Consider the following 18,141-nt stretch of genomic DNA (forward strand, 5'->3'; position numbering starts at 1 on the left):
TGGCATAGGATATCTGATGTTTATAATGATCTAATGTGAACAATTAAAGGTTAAATATTTAGTATTCTCTATTAAGTCAGTAAAATAAATATATATATATATATTTTTTTTTTTTTAAATTGAGAAGAATGTCCATCAAAGTGGTTAAAATAAACAGTTTTGGTGTTTCAACTAGTAAACCTAAATTACTTGGAAACTGTGCTTATGATAAATTCCTTATCCGTAATAATGTCACCTTATTGAGATATTGCGGTGCTTTCATTCCTTTTCCTAATTAGTATCTGATATTAGAAGACAAAATTTCAGTGTAATGTTAAATAGTAAACTGCTTGAATAGGGCATCTTGTATAGGTCAGAATTTTGAAGGAGACTAAAGTTTTGAGTCCTCAGGATTTGGAAGACGTATTTCCTCCAAAAGCTGGCATAGTGTAAAAGTGAGAGCAGATTAAGCAAGGTTTAGTAACATTACATTCATAGTTGACAAATCCATAACTCATTGCTCTAGAAAGCTAGGATTTTTTTTGGCATACCTACTTACGTTTTTCAAATCATGCCACAAGAATAAATTTCCCTTTCTATAAAACAGCCTTTGACATCCCTATCAAAAACAGCTTACTTTTCATCCATCACCTGTTTTTGAGAGGCTTCCACAGGCACGGTGCCTTGTGGTTTATAGAACTACATGTTTCTCCAGTAATTTACTCATACATAGGAGAAAGTTAGATATATGTAATTATATACAAATTATCATTCTAGATGGCCTATCTAATATGGTATCTAATCTAATGGTATTTTTGACGTTCTTAAATTTGTGCTCCATAAGACATGGAGAAACTGTAATTAGAATTATCTGTTTTAAACTAATAAAAAATCATTTTGACTGTGAATCAAATGTGTTTATTTAGATTTCTTTTGTTTCAACTGCATTAAGCATCAAGTGTCATAAATAGTCCCAATATAATACCTTCATAATAGCTTTCTTAAAGAAATACTGTAATTTTGGCATAATACTAATTTTGGTTTTGATATGAATATTAAGTCATACTATAAGAATACATCTTAAGTGCCTATCCATTGTTTAATATTTTACTTGTATTTAATAGGTTATTAAAGAAAGTGGACCACCACATATGAAAAGCTTTGTTACTCGAGTGTCAGTAGGAGAGTTCTCTGCAGAAGGAGAAGGAAATAGCAAAAAACTCTCCAAGAAGCGCGCTGCGACCACTGTCTTACAGGAGCTTAAAAAACTTCCACCTCTTCCTGTGGTGGAAAAGCCAAAACTATTTTTTAAAAAACGCCCTAAAACAATAGTAAAGGTAAGTTTATGTTTGTCAACATCAGTCAGTTTTACTAAGTAAATATTATAGTAGCTATAGATAAGCATTTTTCTATAAGGCAAGTCCCTGAACTTATGGATTATATACAGTCCTGAAATCAGGGCAGGACATGTGACTATAAATTAATGACAGTTCTGTTTTGCTTTTTAAATACTTGTGCACCTGCATTTGTTCATCAAATAATCATAATCTTAGGTATTTATATATTTTTTTGTTGTTTAAAAAGTGCTTTCCCATTCATGTCACCTTTACTGTAACTCCTCATGACTGTGTAAGGTGGATGATGTTAGCCCTCATTTTACAAATAAGATTTTACAAAATATGTTCAAAGAGTTTGCCCATTTTTATTCAACAATCATGTCGAACCACCTGAACTGCTGTCTAATCCAGTGTTCTTTCTGCATACAAGGCTGTTACATAGTAACTTCTTAGGGTATCATGAAATGGTAACAGGATACACAAAAAAATCATATGACTAATACTAACAATAATAGCTGCAGCAGCTGGAAATCATAAAGCACTCCATGTGCCAGACTTTGTCCCAACACTTTGCATGCTTTAATCACATTTAATCCACATAGTAACCTTATGAAGTAGATGGTCTTATTTTGTTGCCATTCATTCAGATGTGTATACCTTGCGAAAGAAGAATATAGAGCATACAGCTTTTCAAGATGTGACTCTTTTATTGGGTCAGAATTTATTTACATTAATAAGAGAAAAAAGGTAAATATGAGAGGAATGAGATGAATCAGCATTTAGTACAGGTCAGTGCCTGTGAATGCTTGACACATATGACATGTCTGGAGCTAGAGTTTTGTGTTTCCAGAGAAAGCCTTAAATTGCCAGCATTTCAGTTGCTGGCTCAGCCTCACTGATTCAGCAGCCTTCTTCTGATTAGGCCGTACAAATGAAGGATTACAGATAAGAAATGTATTTAATCTCAATGGATTTCTTTTGTTTTTTGATTGCACAGTGGCACAATTTAGGTATTTTTACAGGTTTTATACCTTTGTACCTTTGTTTTATTTAAAAATACATACATACATATATACAAAAATAACTACTTAAATACTTGTTTTTAATGAATGCTGACATTACTTCACTTAGAAGAAGATGTAGTAGGTAATGCATTCCGTGAACTGGAATTACATGTTATATGTAAGGTAGACTAAAAATAAATGCAAATAGCTCTACTTATCATGAGTCATAGTGGTTTCAAAGAGGACTGGCACTTTCATTCATGTGCTCCTCCTACACAGTCAGGAGTAGAATATAGCTATTAAGAGAATGACCTTTGGAGTTAATTTTGAGTATGAATCCCTGTGGCCTGAGCAAGTTACCTAACTTTAAAAATATTTCTTCATTTATAAAGTGGGAGTAGTAATTGACCTTGCTGTATGGGATTGTTATAAGTATTAACTGAAACAGTGCACAAAATGCATTAGTAATTATTAAGTATTCATTGTTATTAATGATAATGCAAATACTATAATAAATAGCACATATTAACTATTGGTATTTTGTATCTGATACTGCCTATTCACATTTTATGTTTATGTGAATGTATCCATGAACTGTTTTCTTAAATCTATTAATATATAAAATCTATGGCTTTTCTAAGATGGAAGAACAGCATTTTATGTTGGAATGGTGGCACAAAACTGGTCACATAACTTTCGTCTAATCTATTTAACTAAGTTTTATCTTGATAAATTAAGAATAATAAACCAGGCTGGGCGCGGTGGCTCACGCCTGTAATCCCAGCACTTTGGGAGGCTGAGGCGGGTGGATCATTTGAGGCCAGGAGTTCGAGACCAGCATGGCTATCATGGCGAAACTTGGTCTCTACTAAAAATACAAAAATTAGCCGGGTGTGGTGGCAAGCGTCTGTAATCCCAGCTACAGCTCAGGAGGCTGAGGCATGAGAATCACTTGAACCTAGGAGGCAGAGGTTGAGGTGAGCCAAGATCACTGCCTCTGCACTCCAGCCTGGGTGACAGAATGAGATTCCATCTCAAAATGATGATAATAATAATAATAATAATAATAATAATAATAAATTGTTAGGCTAGAAAAGATCTGTACATTTCTATAGTAGGATATAAATCTAACTCTTGTTTTAACTATAGCTATTAAAAGCAAGATTATTATTTAAATGTTATTCCCCAGAGGTGGGAGACAGGAGAAACATTTTGAATTCTCAATTACTTGCTACTGCTTCCAGTATATAAGCAATATTATCCCAGAACTTCCCTCCCATGCATCATTCAGATCTCAGCATAAACTTGACTTTTTTAGGGATTCCTCTGGTCCTCTCCTACTCCCAGACTAGGTTAGCCTCCTGCATTTTTCCTCATATACATCACACTTGGAGTTACTTTTGCCATGTCTGTCTTATGTTAAAATAAAGCTTGTAGATACTCTGTGAAATGTAAGATTATTTTGAGAGAACAATGTGTATAATGAGTTGGAATCTAGATAATTTTATGTTCATACCTTATAATATGTCAGCTGGAATAGTATCCTGATTTTCAGCATTTTCCTCACTTCCTTATATGGCTTATACATTGAGGGTTTATAGTTTCTTACACTCAATGGAAGCAGAGAAAATATCTGATCATTTGCCTTGGTTTTATTTAAAGGAATAAAACAATCACATTGTCTCATTTGATCCTCTTAATCACTCTGTGATGCAGCATTCATTCCCATCTTATAGATTAGGCCCTTTATATTTAAGAAACCTATCCAAGATCCTGCAGCAGAGTCAGCTTTCAGATCCAGTTGTCACATCTGACTGCAGTGCCCATTTGATACTGGTTAATTGTGAACTTCTGGATTTTCAAATTCACTGTATAGGGTTATCCTGTTAACATGTAAAACTGCCTTGATAATGTCTTTGTGTTTACATTCTGTTTTTAAATGTAGTTCTCCTCTATAAGACGAGACTTCAAAGAGCGCTTTCTAATCTTAGAGATCAAGTGTTCTGGACACAGTTATTACAACACTGTCTTTATTGGTATATAGAATGATGATTTAAGATTTGCTGTCCAAGGAATAACTTAATTGTCAAAGGTGCTGGTAGTTCATTTCAGTCAGAGCAAGAAACCAAGTAATCCCCTCCCCCACCCCCACCTTTTTTTTTGAGACAGGGTCTCACTCTGTCTCCCAAGCTGGAGTGTAGTGGCACCATGATCTCGGCTGGCTGCAATCTCTGCCTCCTGGGTTCAAACGATTCTCCCATGTCATACTCCAGAGTAGCTGGGACTAGGCATATGCCACCATACCTAGCTAATTTTGGTATTTTTTGGTAGAGATGGGGTTTTACTATGTTGGCCAGGCTGGTCTTGAACTCCTGAGCTAAAGTGATCTGCTTGCCTTGGCCACCCAGCGTTTTTTTTTTTTTTTTTTTCTTTGAAACAAGGTCTCACCCCTGTTGCCCAGTATGGAGTGCAATGGTAGGATCTCAGCTCACTGCAGCCTTGATTTTCTGGTCTCGGGTGATCCTCCCACCTCAGCCTCCCAAGTAGCTGTCACTACAGGCACAACACCACCAAGCGCAGCTAATTTTTTGTATTTTTTTGTAGAGACAGGGTTTTGCCATGTTGTGCAGGCAGGTCGCAAACTCCTGGGCTCAAGTGATCTGCCTACCTCGGCCTCCCAAAGTGCTGTGATTACAGGCGTGAACCACTGCACCCAGCCCCAAGCAATTCTTAATGTACACTGAACTCCATCATTATCTAAATTAGATTTATGTATCTGATTCTTTTCATTGCAATCTATATCAACAATAATTTCCTTGGAACTCAGAGACATTCTTTGAGTCAAATTAAACAGAAATAAAGACAGTATACCACTGGAAACACATTCCTATTTATTTAACATCTTCATGAACTGGGCATACTACTTCTAGCACTAGACTCAGAGCTTCTCTTTATCTTTTCATTGGGATCTCAATCTTAGACTTATGAATTATTATGTGGATTTGTCTTTTCTCATCAGTCCTTCTTGATTCCCCTTATAATTAATTTAATTTATTTTTTAAAATTGAAACGGGATCTCGCTCTGTTGCCAGGCTGGAGTGTAATGGCACGATCTTGGCTCACTGCAACTTCCGCTTCCCGGGTTCAATCGATTCTCCTGCCTTAACCTCCCGAGTAGCTGGGATTACAGGCACATAACCACGCTCAGCTAATTTTTTTTGTATTTTTAGTAGAGACAGTGTTTAACCATGTTGGCAAGGCTGGTCTTGATCTCCTGACCTCATGTTCCACCCGCCTCGGCCTCCCAAGGTGCTGGGATTACAGGCATGAGCCACCACACCCGGCCCTTTATTTAATTTTTATTTTTCAGGATATAAGTAGAAGTTGAAAACAGTATTTTATCAAAAGCTAAAAGTTTCTTTTGCTCTTTCCTTTCCCTTCATCTAACCATTGCAACAGTGAAGTTCTCAGTCTTTTTCCTCCTCTTTCCCTAAGCTGTTCTTCTACTTCTAGGTGTTCAATTTCATCTTTAAATAGGTGATTCCCGAATACCATATGCTCTGCACTGCCTATTAGACATCTCCACTTACTATTTCATGGGTGCCTCAAATTTGGGCCCGAATTCATCATGTTCCCTTCTAAACCTCTTTCTCCTGCAGCGTTCTTTATCTCAGTGACTGGCACTAACATCCAGCTGCTGAAACTACTGGGGGTCATTTTTAACTTCTCTTTTTTTTTTTTTTGAAGATGGAGTTTTGGTCTTGTTGCCCAGGCTGGTGTGCAGTGGCGCTGTCTCGGCTCACTGCAACCTCTGCCTCCTGGGTTCAAGCGATTCTCATGTCTCAGCTGGGATTACAGGTGCCTGCCTCCACACCCGGCTAATTTTTGTATTTTTAGTAGAGATAGGGTTTCACCATGTTGGCCAGGCTGGTCTTGAACTCCTGACCTTGTGATCCACCCACCTTGGCCTCCCAAAGTGCTGGGATTACAGGCGTGAGCCACTGCACCTGGCGTTTAACTTCTCTCTTACCCCTTATGTCCAATCACTTATTAAGTCCCATTTATTCTGTCACCTAATATTTCTTTTTTTTCTTTTTTTCTTTCTTTTTTTTTTTTTATGAGATGAGTCTCGCTCTGTCGCCCAAGCTGGAGTGCAGTGGCGTGATCTCGGCCTCCTGGGTTCAAGTGATTCTCCTGCCTTCCTCAACCTCCTGAGTAGCTGGGATTACAGGCATGGGCCACCACACCTGGCTAATTTTTGTATTTTTAGGAGAGACGGGGTTTCACCATGTTGGTCAGGCTAGTCTCAAACTCCTGATGCTGTGATCCGCCCCGCCTTGGCCTCTCAAAGTGCTGGGATTACAGGAGTGAGCCACTGTGCTTGGCCTCATCACCTAATATTTTTTAAGTTGGTTCCTTTCCATCCCTTCTACCACTCTTTGGTCCAACTCACAGTCATCTCTTAACCTAAACTACTACAGTTAAGGTTTTAACTGGCTACAAGTACTCTTGACACCAAATGATCATTTAAAAAGTATGATCTTTTAGAGGCACTTGTCTAATCATATCATGCCTCTGCTTAAAATCTTTCAGTAATTTTCTTACTCTTTGGATAAAGTCCAAAATCCTAAACTTAGTTTGAGAAACCATGAGAGATCTGCCTGGAGGCTGTACCTGGAGCACCATACTAGAAATTGTCTGGACGAAATGGCAGCAATCATCTGGAAGAGCTAAGACTGCACAGTGGCTTTTAGATAAGTTTAGTGTAACATGTAATCTGTAACAGAGTGATTATCCATGTCCCTACAGATAGTAGAGACAAGAATAAATTTTCATAGGTGGAAATAAAGTTTTGACCATATAATAGATGCAAACTTATTTCTAGGAAAAATACATGAAGAAAGTTCATATGCAGAAAGATCATTTGGTTTCCAAGAATTTTTGCTTTTATGTTATAATACATGCAAAAAGCTGTGTATAAACTTGTGTATAAGTAAAAAAGCATACTAAGTAAGTGTGAGAAAGACCTACTGCCCAACTTGAGTATAAAACATTTCTCAATAAGCTTTGAAGCTCTCTGTGTGCTCCTCTTCCATCACATCCTCATGCAATCTTCCCTAGGCAACCTCTATCATTAGTTTGTATGACCATTTCCTACCTTACAGTTCTACTGTGTTTGTTTTTCTAAAAAATGTTATTTGTTTAGTTCCTTTAAACAACTTTATTGAGGTATAATTGACATAGAATGAGTTGTACATGTTTAAAGTGCACTGTTTGTTTTCATATTTGTTTGCATGTGTACAACCATGACCACAGTCAAGATAGTGAACCTATCCATTCCTCCCAGAATTTTCCTCATGTCCCTTTGTAATCTTCTACCTTCATTTGCTAAGAAACCACTCTTTTTTTGGCTGGCTTCTTTAACCCAGCATAATTATTTTGAGATTCATCCTTATTATTGCATGCATGAATTGGTGGTTCTGTTTTTTTGCAGGTAATATTTCATTGAATTGATATACCACCACTTGTTTATCCATTCCTCTGTCAGTGGATATTTGATATTTGGGCTGTTTCTAATTTTTGGTTGTTACTCATAAAGCAGCTATGAACACTTGTGTATATATCTTAAGAGCATATGCTTTCATTTCTCTTGGGTAAATCCTTCAAAGTGGAATGGTTTGGTCATTTAGTAGGTATATAGTCAACTTTAGTTTTTCAAAGTTGTAGCAGCTGTGCTCTTTTACATTCTCATCAGCAGTGTGTGAGAACTCCAGTTGTTTCACATCCTTGCTAACACCTAGCATAGTCAGTTTTTAAAATTTCAGATGTTCACATACATGGGTATTGATACCTCATTTTGGTTTTAATTTACATTTCCTCTGTAATGGAAATTGATGATATTGAGAATTTTTTATGTGTTTACTGTCACATGAGGCCTGATGAAGTGTTTATTTAAATTTTTTACCAGCTTAACAAATTTTAATGCTTATTTCAAATAATAATTTATTATTGAATTTTTAGAGGTCTTTATACACTCTGGATACAGGTGCTTTATCACATATGTAGTTTGCAGATATTTTCTTCAAGCCTGTGACTTGTCTTTTTCAAAGAACAGAAGTTATTAATTTTGAAGATTTATTATATTTAATTTATGTTATTATTTATATTTTTGTTTTGTTTTATTATTATTAGTTTTTTACATGGAATGTGATTTTGGTGTTATATCTAAGAATTGTTACCTAACCAAGTTACAAAAATTTTTCTTCTGGAAGTCTTATAGTTTTAGAAATTACATTTGCATCTGTGAGACATTTTGAGTTAATTATTTTTATAAATGGTATGAGGTTTGGCTTGAAGATTTTTTTTTTCCTTTTTCTTTTTACATATGAATAGCCAATTGTCCCAACATTATTGGCTGAAAAGACTACCCCGCTGAATTCTTTTTGTACCTTTTTTGAAAATCATGTGACCGTGTATGTGTGTGTATCTGTATCTGGGCACGTATTCTGTTTCATTGGTCCCTTTGTCTGTCTTTATACCAATACTACATGCACTATCTTGAATGCCATAGTTTTATAATCTTGAAATTAGGTAGTCTGAGTCTTTTTTTTTTCCCGCAAAGTTTTGGTTCTTTGTCTTTTGCATTTCCATATGAATTTTAGTGTTAGTTTACACATTAAATTTTAAAAAGCCAACTGGGGGCCAGGTGCGGTGACTCATGCCCATAATCTGAACACTTTGGGAGGCCGAGGTGGAAGGATCACTTGAGGTCAGGAGTTTTGAGACCAGCCTGTCCAACATGGTGAAACCCTGTCTCTACTAACAATACAAAGATTAACCATCCTTGGTGGCATGCACCTGTAGTCCCAGCTACTTGGGAGGCTGAGGCAGGAGAATCACTTGAACCCAGGAGACTGAGGTTGCCATGAGCTGAGATCACACCACTGCACTCCAGCCTGGGCAACAGTGAGACTCCGTTTCAAAAAAAAAAAAAAAAGGAAAAAAGTCTACTGGGATTTTGAGGAGAATTGACATCTTATTGTTGAGTCTTCTGATCTGTGAACATGATGTATTGACTATTTAGATCTTAATTTCAGCAGTATTTTGTAGTTTTAGTGGACTTTACATAAAATATACTATATATATTATTCTGTGCTTGCTTTTTTTACTTAGTGTTCTTTCTGAAATTCATTCATCTTGATGCATGTAGCAATAATTAATTCATTTTCACTGCTATATACCATTCCATTATATGAACATGTTGTAATTTATCTGTTCTTTTGTTGATGAATATTTGTGCTAGTTTTTTTTTTTTTTCTATTTCAAATAATGCATCTGTGGATATTCTTGTACATATGTGTCCATGGGTTACGGTTTTCTAGGGTATATATGTGCCTAGGTATAGGCTAGTTGGGGTAGGATGTACCATCTCAGGCTTTACTAGACATTGCCAGGTTGTTTTCTGATTTATAGTACTCCCAGTGTTTTATAAGAGTTTGTGTTACTCCCCATTCTCACCAGTTAGGGCTGTTAGACTTCTTAATTTTTGCTAATTTGGTGGGTGTGAAATAGTAACTTACTGAAGTTTTTAATATGTATTTTCTGTGTCCTAGAGGTTATCATTTCATATGTTGAGTTTTTCCTTATATGACATATTTATTTATCTCTTTTGCCCATTTCCCTTTTATATTCTCCTTTTCTTAATACTTTTTAGGAGTCTTAAAAAATATATTTTGGATACTGGTTATGTCTTTTTAAAGTTATGTGTGTTGTGGCTGGGTGCTGTGGCTCACACCTGTAATCCCAGCACTTTCGGAGGCCAAGGCTGGTGAGATCACCTGAGCTCAGGAGTTCAAGACCAGCCTGGCCAACATGATGAAACCCCATCTCTACTAAGAATATAAAAATGAGCCGGGCATGGTGGTGCACGCCGTCCCAGCTATTTGGGAGGCTGAGGCACGAGAATCGCTTGAACCTGGGAGACGGAGGTTATGGTGAGCTGAAATTGTACCACTGTACTCCATCCTGGGCAACAGAGTGAAACTCTGTCTCAAAAAATAAATAAAATAAAATAAAAATAAAAATAAAATAAAAATAATAAAATAAAATAAAATAAAATGTTACAAATATCTCTTCCCAGTTCATGGTTGGTCTTCTTATGTTCTTTTTGATGTTTCTTGATGAACAGAAGTTGTGAAGCACCTCTGGTATACTGAAGAGTTTGCCCAATTTAAAAAGCATAGTTGACCCAGCTTGCAATTAATACCTCTAAGCTCCACGTCCCATAGAAGCCTTGGTTACAGGTCTATTTTATGACTTTCCTTTATAAATATTCATAAATGACTCATTTATCTTTTCTAGTCACAGTTTTGGGGTGTGGGGGTGGAGGGAAGCAGCACCGTTTTTTTAAGGATTCAATAACAAGTTTCACAAGCATATTTTAAAACTTTTTCTTAAATTAATTTTTAGGCTGGACCAGAATATGGCCAAGGGATGAACCCTATTAGCCGCCTGGCGCAAATTCAACAGGCCAAAAAGGAAAAGGAGCCAGATTATGTTTTGCTTTCAGAAAGAGGAATGCCTCGACGTCGAGAATTTGTGATGCAGGTATTTCTAACCTTTTAAAACTACTGAAAAGATTTAGAAATCCCCAAGATGGAATAGACATATGGGTGAAAGGCAAACTAGGACTTAATAGCAGAAAGTAAAACTGTTTCCAGTTAAAGCATTCATTCTATCCAGGCCCACCTACCAACTTGGTGGAAACATTCAAGTGTCAAGGACATGTTACAATAGACAACCTAAGTTTTCAAGGGACTCTGAGTTCATACAGGTTATTTACCATGGAGTTTATCATTTAATGTGTATCTCTTAACTTTTTGTATTACATTTTGTAGCCGGAGTCTATTAACTACTGGGAATTGGAGACACATGGAATTAGAAACAAAATTTAGAAGGATAGATGTAGTAGATGGATCAGGGCTAAAATCCTGAGCTTGTGGGCTGTCAGGAAAGTTAGAAAAAGAGAGCAAGCAGGCTAGCTAACCATGGTGGGGGCTGAGGCACTCAGAATTGCTGAGATCTGACTGCTGCACTGTGTAGCCAAGAAAATTGAGGAATGGCTTCTAGTGTATTGGCAAATGGGCTAGAAATGAGGTAGAATGCCTAAAATGCTCTCCTTTTCAACCCCTACCTATTCGTCTTCATTTGCCAGCTCAAACTCCAGTCTTAAGAAATTTTTCTTTTACTTTTTTATTACAATTTCAAACATATCCAAAAGTGGGGAGAGAATAGTAATGGACCATTAATATGCCCATCACTCAAACACCACAGTTACTAAGATTTTTGCCTCACTTGATTTAGCTATTAATTTTTCTCTTCTTCCTCTGTTTCTTCCTTTCTCTCTTCTTTTCCTGAAGTATTTCAAAGATAATTTCTAACTACGTGTCATTTCAGCCTTGCAGATTCAGTGTATATTTCTAAGAAATATGAAAGCTTTTCTTACATTAGACATGATTCATTAGAATCATCTAATACCCAGTCTATATTTAAATTATTATTTTCCCCAAGCTGTTTTTAATTTTTTGTTTTATTTTTTGGTGGGGCAACAGGGTCTTGTTCTGTCAGCCAGGCTGGACTACAGTGACATGATCATGTCTCACTGCAGCCTTGATTTCCTGGGCTCAAGAGATCCTCCCTTTTCAGCCTCCTGAGTAGGTCAGGATTACAGGCATACACCACCATGACCAGCTAATTAAATGTTGTTGTTGTTTTATTGTTGCTGTTTATAGAGACAGGGTTTTACTATGTAGCCCAGGCTAGTGTTGAACTTCTGGCTTCAAGTGATCCTCCTGCTTCAGCCTCTCAAAGTGTTAGGATTACAGGCATGAGCCACTGTGCTTAGTCCCAAACTGTTTTTTAAATAATTGGTTAATCAGAGACTTTTTAGTCAAATCCAAGGATCTCACATTTTATGTAACTTAGATAAAATCAAAAATATTAAGTGCTGACCATGTGGTAGACATTTTGGCACTCAAATACAGTATCTCATACTGACCAACTTTCAGTGTATAGCTAAGTTGTGCCTTCCCTCCCAATTTATAATCTCCATATTTCTTTATCTTTCAGTACCCAGTACAGTGGTTCGTAAATAGTAGGACCTTAATAAACATTTGATAGATATTTGCTGCCTGCCTTCCTGCCTGTATGGCTTTTGTTGGAGATGTAAACTTATAATGTAGTCATAGATAAGTCACTCCTGGGAACCCAGATATCCAAAAAGAGGGGAATTCTCTGGTTAGTAATCACATTATTGTCAAGATGTTATTAGGATCCAGCACATGATTGTTTTGTTATTTTCACTGGTAAAATATGTTCACTATTTTTTTCCTTAACGTTCTTAGCTTTGAAGAATTCTGGAACATAGACTTTGAATGCCAAAGCTTGAAGAAAAAAGTCTGTTGAATTTTAGACATGTATTGGGAATATAAACTGGCTTTGGCTTTATTAAACAAATCCTTTTCTACAGAGTGTATTGAGTACCCCTTTTGAAAGAGGAATTTAGCATATCTTAGGCCAGCTTCCATTTTATGGGTATTCATAAACATTCTAGTCAAATGGGGACATTTGGCTGTGCTTTTAAATGTTTTTGCACTGAATTCATATTGTTTTTTCCCCTTCTGGAAGCCCCAGTGGATTCATTACAGTATTGCAGCAATTTTATCAAAGTAATGGCTTTTGTATAAACTACTTAGGCAGTGTTATCATTTGTTATAATTGAATATGGAAGCAAAATACCTAGAGATGAGATGCTCATTTTTATCTATTACCAAAGAAAAACTGTATATTTTAGAATGGATGCAGTTACTTATGTTGATTACTAGATAAAGAAAACCTCCGATGACATTATTTGAGTATTTTATTCCAAAGCAGATTTCTTAAAGCTTTTCATTTTTTTGGTGAGGAGTATTTTAATCTTTCAAACAGAAAATAATGATAACCAAGTTGCATATCAGCACACTGTGTTATTATGTGATACTAACTTTTCAGCCTGTGATTAAGATCACCAGGTTGTTAAAAAATAAATAAAAATTAAGTTTTTGGTAAATTCTATTTCAGAACTTTTCAGTTTCTTAGGTTTTTGAGGATTTGATTCATGTGAATGAACTGTTAAATTTAAAGACAAAGATTTGGCAGTCTTAAATTTACTGCATGGTAAAATAATTGAGCTTCTTTACAGATAGAAATTCACATTTAAATGTAGAGACCATATTTACATTAGTTATAAAATTTGTGACCTCTCAAGGAAGATGACTTGTGAAATTTATATATTTACTTAACTTTTATAATAAAGTGATGTTTTGAGTGACCATTGTGTTTATTAGCAGAGAATGAAAGTCCTTTGGTAATGTGGTCTTTCTATGTTAACAAATTACTCTGGGATAACTGCTTACAAACTATTCAACCATGAGATTATTAAAATTTGCATGAGGCAAGGGCTGGGTGAATGGGTAGATGAATCTGGGAAGCACTTGTTTTAGAATAAGTAAGTGCTGAAGGTATCAGAATAGGCCAGATGGAAATCTAGCAGATAGAGAGACAAGGTGAATACAGGGATGGGAACAGCATTACAGCTGACAAGTCCAAGACCAGGCCTCAGAGCAGTAGAGGAAGCTTCTGACGTAACTGACCAAATCTTTTCACTAAGAAGGATTCCAGCAATAACATAGGGACTGATGAAGCTGGGGGAACAAACCAAGCATCGGAAAAGATAACAGGTAGCAGAGGTAACTCTAGCCAGGGGTTTGAGTAGATTATCCTTAGGGCCTGCCATGTTGAGGCAGACACTGTTATAGCAGGTGGTGTGTATTCATCTAGCTGTAAGTACCTGGTCTGACTATACTAGATTTGTCCTTCTCAGCGTGAAGTCCAAAGACTACTTCTGATTTGTCACGATATGGTGGTTTCCAGTTTCAGAAGAAAAGGCAATGAAATATTTAAAAAATATTTCACAGGTTTAAACTATATAATTTGTGATCGTTGTTACAGAAATTCTGTAAGGAATATATTTTCAGTGTTTCATGTGCTATATGAACTGTCATTTAGTTTGTCTTTACTGAAACTCTGTTAAAAGAGAGTACAGCTCCTTTTTTATATCATTTGCACATTGTTTATGTTTAAGTTTGTATTTCATTACCATTTTGTTGTATATTCTCCCAGTTCCTTAAAATTGGGTGGTTCACTTAAACTTAAAAGTAGTGTTGGAAATAATAACACAAAAACTGTAAATAAGGAGGTAAGAATAAATGATAAACAGTACTCAAGTGTGGATACCAAATGGGAATTTGTATGTTCTGGGACAGATGAAACAGCCAGTATTATGATCTTACACAAGAGACAAAAAAGAAAAGTATGGTTAGGAGTATCACGCTATATTGCTGAAAACTGAATTTTGTTGTCATTGTGAAATATATTAAAGTGGCATGAAGCTATTATTGAAACTTTCTAATTTTTTTTAAACAAAATGATAACTGATAAAACAATTCAACTTTTCAGATATGGATTGCCCATTCACTTTTCTTGCTCATTTTTCTGCTAGTTTTTTAGAAACACTGATATATGGGAACCTCCTATATATTCTGGATGTGAGTCCTTTGTAGTTATATGGCATTTTAAATACCTTCCCTTGTGTTGTGACTTTCCTTTCTAAATAGTGCTTTTAGAAGAACAAGAGTAATTTTTAATGCAGTCAAATTTAAATTTTTCCTTATATTAACTTTATAGTAAGTCTAGATATCCAGACAAATAAGTGTCCCTCACCTTGTTCTTCCTCAAAAGGATTTTGGCTGTTCTTAGCACTTCACATTTCCATGTAAATTTTGGAATCATCTTGTTCAAGTATTATAAAAAGATGTATGGAATTTTTATTGAGTTTTCATTGAGTTCAATTAATTGAGTTTAGGTCAATTTGAAGAGAACTGATGATATTACATTAGTATTGTCTTCAATCCATGAACATGGCATTTTGCTCTATTTATTAGGTGTTTCTTAAAGTTTCTCAATAAGGCTTTGTTTTCTATGTAGAAGATTTGCACATCCTAGGTATTTGATTTTCATTTAATGTAAATGGTATCTTTTTAATATTTTTCATCTACTACTTGAATGTTGATGGAATGTAGAAATGCAGTTCTCTTTTTCATACTGAGCTGGTTACAATCTAATTGATTCTTGTAATTCATCTATGGAGTTTCTTAGCTTCTTTATATGTGAAATCACATCTATAAATAATGAGTTCTTTTCCCTCCTGATCCTTTTTTTACTTTTTCTTGCCTTATTTCTCTGTCTAGGATTTGTGTAAACTTTTAAACAGTAGTAATAATAGGGAACATCCTCGTCTTGTTTCTAATTTGTTTCTTTCAACATTAAGTACAGTGTTTCCTGAGGTTTGCTGTAGGTGTTTTATAAAATGCCCTTTATCATATTAAAAAAGTTTTCTTTTCGTAGTTTGCTAATAGTTTTCATTATGAATGAATGTCAATTTCTAGTTTGAATTGCAAATGTTAAACCAAACTTGCATTCCTGCAATAAACCTAACTTTGTCATGAATCTTTTTCTTTTTGTATATTGCTTTATTCATTATACTGTTTAAAACTTTTGCATCTATGTTCATGAGTGAAACTGTTTAAATTTTCTTTCTTGTACTGTTCTTGTTGGGATTTGGAATCAAAATGGTAGCTCATAAAATAATTGGACTGATTTCTTATTTTCTGTTTTATGGATGAATTTGGATGAAAAGAAGAGCGTAATTCTTCCTTAAATATTGAGTAGAACTTTGTGGAGAAGATCTCCAGAGTTTTCTTTTTACAAAGATTTTTTATTATGGTTTTTATTTCATTAGTAGTTTTAGTCGTATTCTTTAGGCTTATTCTGTGGCAATTTGGTAATTTGTATTGTCTAAGAATTTTTCCATTGTATCTAAATATGTTTTTAAAATTTAGCATAAAATTGTTCTCTGTATTCCTTTTTTTTTTTTTTTTTTTTTTTTTTTTTTTGTGAGACAGAGTCTCACTGTGTCGCTCAGGCTGGAGTGCAGTGGCATGATCTTGGCTCACTGCAACTTCTTTCTCCTGGGTCCAGGCAATTCTCCTGCATCAGCCTTCCAAGTAACTGGGATTACAGGCACCTGCCATCATGCCTGGCTAATTTTTGTATTTTTAGTATAAGACAGGATTTCACCATGTTGGCCAACCTGGCCTTGAACTCCTGACCTCAAGTAATCCACCTGCCTTGGCCTCCCAAAGTGCCGAGATTACGGGTAGTGAGCTACTCCGCCTGGCCTCAGTAATCCTTATTATTTTGTAATGCTACAGAAGCGATGGTAATCTCCCTTTTTAATTATTTCATTTCTTATTTGTGCCTTCTCCTCTTCTTTTCTTTTTTAAAAATACCCATCTCAGAGAAGAACTCATATTTTTTTTCTTGACCAGTCTTACTTTTGATTTATCGTTTTATTAGTCTTATTAGGGAACCAACTTTTGGCTTTTCTAACTTTATTGTACTTTGTTTTGTATTTCCTTACCTTTTGCTTTTTATTCTGGTTTCTCTGGGTTTGTTTTGCTGATATGTTTGTGACTTCTTGAGGTGGATGTTTAGCTCGTTACTTTGTTCCTCTCCTGTAAGCTGTTACGGTTATGCATTTTCTTCTAGACCTTCCTTTTGCTGTGTCCTTCAAGTTTTGGTATATTTCCGTGGATTATTTAAAATATTTTCTAGTTTTCACTGGAATTTCTTCTTTTGCCCATTGTAATTTGGAATTACATTGTTTATAAAATTTTTAAATTTAAATTTTAATTTTTTTAGAGATGTGGTCTTGCTCTGTTGCCCAGGGTGCAGTGCAGTGGTATGATCACAGTTCACTGCAGCCCTGAACTCCTGGGCTCAAGCAATCTTCCCACCTCAGCCTCCCAAGTAGCTGGGACTACAGCCATCTTGCCTAAATAATTAAATTTTTTTTTGTAAAGATGGGGTGTCACTACATTGCCCAGGCTGGTCTCAAACTCTTGGACTCAAACAATCCTCTTAGTGTTGGAATTATAGGTATAAGCCACCACACCTGACCAGAATTACATTGTTTAATTTCCAACGTTGTGAATAACTATTTAACTACTTCTTCAATCACTTACTGAGACCATTGTGTAAAAAGAAATTCAACTATAGTTGTGTATTTTCTATTTCTTCTTGTAATTCTATTCTTTTTGGCTATCTACTTTACTTTTTATAGTTGTATGGTTGTAAATACATGTATAAATTGCTCACAGAAGATAACTGTAGAATAGTTCTAATGATAAAATTTTTTTTTATTGAGCAATTATGATGGATTAAACGCTGTGGTTTACACACATTATCTTGTTTACTTTTCAAAGCAACACTGTGCCGGTTGGTATTACCTGTGCTTTACTGATGAAAAGCCTGAGGCTTAGAGATATTAAATAATTTGTCCCAGTTCATATAGCTAGGAAATAATAGAGTTGAGTTTCATATCCCAATCTGACTTGGAAGCCTTTACTTTTTTGTTTTGTTTTGTTTTGTTTTGTTTTGTTTTGTTTTTTAAAGACGGAGTATCACTCTGTGGCCCCAGGCTGGAATGCAGTGGTACAATTGTGGCTCACTGCAACCTCCACTTACCAGGTTCAAGCGATTCTCCTGCCTCAGCCTCCCGAGTAGCTGGGACTAAGGTGCGTGCCATCACACCTGGCTAATTTTTGTAAGTTTAGTAGACACGCGGTTTCACCATATTGGCCAGGCTGATCTCGAACTCCTGA

The 18,141-nt window shown here is 35.7% G+C and overlaps 1 protein-coding gene across 17 annotated transcripts in view; it reads left to right on the forward strand.

Moving 5' to 3' along the window:
• Positions 1-18,141, forward strand: part of LOC105483581 (staufen double-stranded RNA binding protein 2) — a 332,549-nt gene that overhangs the window by 133,640 nt on the left and 180,768 nt on the right. For all 17 annotated transcript variants that reach the window (XM_071068098.1, XM_071068096.1, XM_071068101.1 and 14 more), the window contains 2 exons: positions 1,104-1,316; positions 10,790-10,927. In XM_071068098.1, coding sequence (XP_070924199.1) covers positions 1,104-1,316; positions 10,790-10,927 — 351 coding nt within the window. The remainder of the gene's footprint in view (positions 1-1,103; positions 1,317-10,789; positions 10,928-18,141) is intronic.

Source organism: Macaca nemestrina, chromosome 8, assembly GCF_043159975.1.
Source record: "Macaca nemestrina isolate mMacNem1 chromosome 8, mMacNem.hap1, whole genome shotgun sequence".
In the NCBI taxonomy this organism is placed as follows: Eukaryota; Metazoa; Chordata; class Mammalia; order Primates; family Cercopithecidae; genus Macaca; species Macaca nemestrina.